The 6,000-nt window shown below is 48.3% G+C and overlaps 1 protein-coding gene across 1 annotated transcript in view; it reads right to left on the bottom strand.

The window, feature by feature from the left end:
* Nucleotides 1-2,131: 2,131 nt before the first annotated feature.
* The window catches only part of WDR93 (WD repeat domain 93), a 49,777-nt gene continuing 45,908 nt past the window's right edge, over nucleotides 2,132-6,000 (bottom strand). The window contains exon 19 of the mRNA XM_067696639.1: nucleotides 2,132-2,494. Coding sequence (XP_067552740.1) covers nucleotides 2,395-2,494 — 100 coding nt within the window. The 3' untranslated portion in view covers nucleotides 2,132-2,394. The remainder of the gene's footprint in view (nucleotides 2,495-6,000) is intronic.

Raw genomic sequence — 6,000 nt, 5'->3', positions numbered from 1 at the left:
CCTCCTCAACTTTGTACCCCAGGCACTCATTTGCCTCACCCTGGTCCCAACAGTCCCCTGAGAAGACCCAAGCTTCTTGGTGCTGCTCCTAAGGGGCCCTCTCTCCCAGTGGGCAAGGACCTCTTTGGGGGCCACTGGCACAGCCCCAGTGGTGCACCAGCGCTAGTGCCCTGGATCCCCAGCCTAGTGCCACCTGGGCCTCTTCTGCCCATCTTCTGGCACTTTGCCAGCCCTGGTCCTTCTTCCTCCCTCTGTGGGCCCCAGCACCTAAGGCTCCCTGTGAATGCCCCAGCCCTCCTCGCTTCCCCCAAGCACACTAGGAAATGAGGAGGTGGCCTGGCGTTGGCTGCATGTGACTTTGGAAAGGGTGGACAGGGCACCTCCGTTGTCTCGGCCTGTTCAGCATCCCTCCTGCCTTCGTCCCTTGCGGCCTGTCATTTTCTTTTCTCCAGACAGCTCCCCCTTCCTTAGTTTGGGTGGCCATGACCTCCATGCCCCTGCAGGGATGGGCATGTGCGCAGGCTGGTGAGGTCGTCATGGTGAGTGGTTCAGGGATGTGACCACATGCAGGCGGGTGAGGAACAGGCTCAGGACTTTGCTGGAACCATCGAGAAAGGGACACTCACTGTGGGTGCTGTTGGTGGCCGTGGTGCCGCTCAAGCAGAGGGCCTACCTGGAAAGGGAGTCAAAACTGAGAGGCAGGGCTTCCCTGGTGGGTGGCGCAGTGGTTGAGAGTCTGCCTGCCGATGCAGGGGACACGGGTTCGTGCCCCGGTCCGGGCAGATCCCACATGCCGCGGAGAGGCTGGGCCCGTGAGCCACGGCCGCTGAGCCTGCACGTCCGGAGCCTGTGCTCCGCAACGGGAGAGGCCACAACAGTGAGAGGCCCGCGTACCGCAAAAAAAACCCCCCCACACACAAAAAAACTAAGAGGTGGAGAAGGATTCCTGCTCTTATCCAACAGTGGGGTCCAGCCACATGGAAAGCATTACGCCTGGACTTTTACACTACATGAGCCAACAAATTCCCCTTGTTGCTAAAGTTAGTTTGAGGTGGGTTTCTGATACTTGCTGTTGAAAAAGTCCATCAGGATTTGATACAGGCTGTTCCAAGCTGTGTAACCTGAGTGTCAATTTCACTTTCATGTAAAATGGGGGTAATGATATCTATATTTCACAAGGCTTATATGAAAAATACACAGACCACGGTAGATGCCCCGTAAATGTTAGTTCCCCGTCACATTTAGGTGGCCTGTAAGGCCAAGACTATCATCCTAAGTTTTCCTTCCTCATCTCAGAGAGAGCTGCCACCATGCCTACTGTGGAAAAGGATTGTTGTAGAAAGTTGTTTTTGCTGCAGTGTTTTCATTCCCATCCTGGGGAGGGCAAGGGGCAGTGTCTCAGGCGGGGAACTCTTCATCCAGGGGACATTCAGCTATAGTCGGTATCAGCACCATGAGGGCGGTGTCGTGCCAACAAAGAGTGTGTGTGACCCAGGGGAGAAGGTGGATGGGGACACAAAAGCAGCTGCGGTCACAAAACAATGTAAGCGTTTGGCCTTGGTGGGCCGTCTTGGAAGAGGGCCGGAGGCACTAACCACTTGCAGTTCTCAAAGATACCACACGGTGTCCTCGGAGAGGCAGATGTAGGCCTTGAGCTGCAGGGGACTCCTCCACCCAGTTTTCCTGGGAAGGACAGTTTCTAGAAAAGAAAAAGGCACTTCTCCGCCCTCTTCCTGTGCCCCCAGGTCCCCCAGCCTCCTCTAGGGTTCCCAGACCAGAAGGCAAGAGGCAGTAGTGGCACAGTTCCTGCCTGCCTCCTCACCTGCCCCTACTTTGCGTCTCATACCTGTGTGACCTCAGGCAGTCACTCAACCTCTCTGAGCCTCAGCCTCTCCAAACTGATTCCATAAGGTTATGAGACAGCAAAGAGAGGGAAAAGAAGTAGGTGGAGAGAAAAGGAGGCCACACAGTAGCTGGGGTGGACTGGGTGTCTTGCTCATTTGAACAAAGTGTCTCCTGGTCCTATGAGGCAAGTGGTCCTCACAAGGCCTGGGACTCTGGCTGACATCATCGCCTGGGCCCTGCTGGGGGTCTGGACTGGGTGGGAATGAAGGTTACACACCACAGCAGCTTTGGAGTCTGGAGACAATATCGCTGTTTATTTAGGTGACACATCTGCCCGCCTGAGGATTCCGACAAGTGGCTTAGTGGTTGAAGGCCCCCCAAACTGGGCTCTCCCCTTGCTGGCTCTGCAGAGGTCCCAGACTGCAAGGCTAGGCCCCTTAGGCCTACTGAGCTGCAGCCCTTTGTCACTGTGTCTCTTGACCTCACAGCATTCCAGGGCAAAGCCTGCCTGCTGCCAACCTTTTCAGAGAGCCCAGGGCAGCAGCCCTGTCACTTGTTGAGGTTCTCTCTTTGGAGAAGCGAGGAATACCTCTGAAGCCGGGTCCAGTACTCCTGTTCTTTCACCTTGTTCTTCACCAGCTCCCGAAACCTGTGGGCCACACAGTTGATGAGAGGAACCTGCTTTGCGCTACCGTTCCCCCCAACCCCGCCCTGGGCTCCTAGGTCCCCAGGGCAGACCCTGACCACCCTGGGCTGATATAAGAAGCTCTCCAAATGACACATCTGCTTCCTGTCTGTGTTCTCAGGACTCAGCCTGCTGCACAGAAGGCACTCGAAACAGCTTTACTGAAGGAACAATATAGGTCTAGCATCCTAAACTAGGAAATGTACAGTGATACGAGGCATGGTGAATTTACGAACTAAAAGTCTGTTTGCAGGACCAACGTTAAATACATCCGAATGCCAATAGTTACATTTAACAAACATTCCTTGAGCATCTACTAGCCATCAGCACTGGTGGACGTGTTGGAAAGATCAAAGTGACTAAAACAGCCGCCCCTCCCCCCAGTTTAGTAAGAGGGATGAGAGGAAAAGAACATTTGTAACAGGAGGCATTTGAGAGCTATAGAGGTAAAGTGCAGAGAGCAGCACTCCCTGCTTGGGGAGTGCTCTCAGAAGTTAAGATTTTTGAGTTGAGTTTTTTAAAAAAAAATAATAGGTTTTTTAAAAATAACAAATAAATGCATAGTCAGTGTGGAAGAATCAGAGAAGCCCAGGGTCTCCCCTCATTCTGCACGTCGAGCTGGCCACAGCAAGCAGGCAGGAGGAGGCCTTCATTCTGGGGAGAGGATGCAGGCTGCTGCCAGCTTTCTGCCTCTGGTTCCTGAGTGAGCGACGTTTTAAAAAATGTTTAAAAGCTTAGGGCAAACGGGAGAAGGGACCCTTTTGTGGGGAAAGACAGGGACTGCAGTTTTTTGCGGCTCTGCCTATGGGACAGTCACATGGAGATGTCTGGTACACAGTGCATTAAAGCATTTTTTTCCTTTAACTTAAAGAAGTAACCTATGCTTTGCTTTAAAAAAAAAAAAATCAAGGATACAAGTGAGTATACAATTAAATCTCCTTCTCACCTCAGATCCTTATTTTCTGTTCCCAAAGCAACTGTAATTAACAACTCCTTATAAATCCTTGAATACTGTTCATACACACAAGTACAGACATGCATATAATCTTCTTTAAAATTTAAATGGAAGTGTGCAACACACTGTTGTGCTGTCTGCCTTTTTCACTGAAAATGTATCCTAGCAGTTGCTTCCAGGAGGCACTCAGATCTGCCTCATTCTCTTTCCCTATTGATGACGCTTGGAGATTCCAGTATGCAGTGTGTGTGTGTATATATGTGTGTTGCGGGGGGAGCGGATGGGCAGGGGGCAGGCAGAGGCTATGCAGGTTAGAAACTCAGGCCTTGGCCCCTCACTGCTTGTGTGTAAACCCAGCTACTTCACTTATAAGGTGCTGACCCTGGACGGGCAATTTGACCTCTGTCTTCCTCGCTGAACTGTGGGGATGATAATAATCATAGTAAGAAACAAGATATGCCACAAAGTACTTAGCATAGTACCTGGCACACAGTAGGTGCTCAGTAAAGGTTAATTGTTTTTCATTTTTTAAAATTGAAGGATAGTTGATTTACAATGTTGTGTTAATGACTGCTGTACAGCAAAGTGAATCAGTTATACATATATATATATATATATACATTCTTTTTTTAAATATTCTTTTCCATTATGGTTTATCACAGGATATTTTTTTAAAATATTTATTTATTTATTTAGGCTGCCCCGGGTCTTAATTGCATAACGCTGACTTCTTAGTTGCAACATGCATGTGGGATCTAGTTCCTGCAGGAATCGAACCTGGGCCCCGTGCATTGGAAGTGCGGAGTCTTACCCACTGGACCGCCAGGGAAGTCCCTATCATAGGATACCTGAATATAGGTCTCTGTGCTATATAGTAGAACCTTGCTGTTTATCCATTCTATATATAAAAGCTTACATCTGCTCACCCCAACCTCCCACTCCATCCCTCCCTCAACCCACTCCCCCTTGGCAACCACCAATCTGTTCTCTATGTCCGTGATTCTGTTTCTGTTTCATAGGTAGGTTCATTTGTGTCATATTTTAGATTCCACATATAAGTGATATCATATGGTATTTGTCTTTCTCTTTCTGACTTACTTCACTTAGTATGATAATCTCTAGTTGCATCCACGTTGCTGCAAATGGCATTATTTTGTTCTTTTTTATGACTGAGTAGTATTTCATTGTATATAGGTACCACATCTTCTTTACCCATTCATCTATCGATGGACATTTAGGTGGTTTCCATGTCTTGGCTATTGGGAATAGTGCTGCTATGAACATGGGGGTGCATGTATCATTTTGAATTATAGTTTTGTCCAGATATATGCCCAGGAGTGGGACTGCTGGATCATATGGTAATTCTATTTTTAGTTTTCTGAGGAACCTCCAGACTGTTGGCTGCACCAATTTACATTCTCACCAACAGTGTAGGAGAGTTCCAGTAAAAGTTAATTATAATAATACTATTGCTGCTGCTAAGTAAGTGGAAGTAAAATTGCTGGGCAGAGGGGTCAGGACAACATGGAATCAGTGAGCGACCAGCCAGGAGGCAGAGCATAGATGGAACTAGGGCAAGTTTTAAAAGGAGGACTGAAAATAAAGTCATTAATCTGTTCAAAGAAGATGTGGGTGACTTTTAAAATATAATGTTGGAGTGTAGAAGGGCTTCCTCTATGATCTAGTAATAAATAATGGCTAACCTTTACTGAATGTGCCAGGCAATGTCCTATGAGGAGAGAGGACTGTCACTGTTTTACATATGAGGACACTGAGGTCTGACCTGTCACACAGCTAGAGGCTCTCGTCTACCCCTCATGCATTGCACCCTGCATTTGAGGCTCTTTACAACCGCCCCTCAGCAAAGCCTAAGGGAGAAGATGGAAAAATACCAAACTTCTGTTTGGCTAAACAAGCAACCAAAATTACTCCTATCCAAAGACAATGCAGGAAAAATTATTCACAACATATTAACAAAGAACTCTTAAAATCAAAAGAAAATGAACTCACCCCTAAGAAAAAGACCCAGGTGGGGTCACAGAAGGAGAGAGACATACAGTAGATGTAGCACATAGATGCTCAACCTTGTTAATTTCCAAATTAAAATAGTAATGAGCTATCAATTTTTATCCCTCATTTCTTGGCCAGTATGGGGAAGGGGTGAGTGTGCAGAGTGAATCCACCGTCTCTGGAGGGCTGGTGGGTACAACTATCCCAGTTCAAACATGCCTACCCCGTAACTCTGAAAGTCCACCTCTAATTTACCCTACAGAAATACTAGGAAAAACTCACAAAAATGACTGGTTGAGGATATTGTCTGGGAAAGTGGGGCCAGAGTAACACCCATGGTGAGTCTGCAGTGGGCTGGGGTGCAGATGGGAAAAAAGGACACAGGAGTGGGGTGAGGACTGATTGCTGGGAGCCGTGCTCTGGGGGGAGGAGAAATAAGGCGGCTGCAGAACTGGGAAGGCGCTTGCTTGTTTTCTAACATGGGAATGTGGTCGGGACACATGCC

This window comes from Pseudorca crassidens, chromosome 1, assembly GCF_039906515.1.
Source record: "Pseudorca crassidens isolate mPseCra1 chromosome 1, mPseCra1.hap1, whole genome shotgun sequence".
Classification (NCBI taxonomy): domain Eukaryota; kingdom Metazoa; phylum Chordata; class Mammalia; order Artiodactyla; family Delphinidae; genus Pseudorca; species Pseudorca crassidens.
Note: the sequence above shows the minus strand (reverse complement) of the source record. Positions and strands in the feature narration are given on the sequence as shown.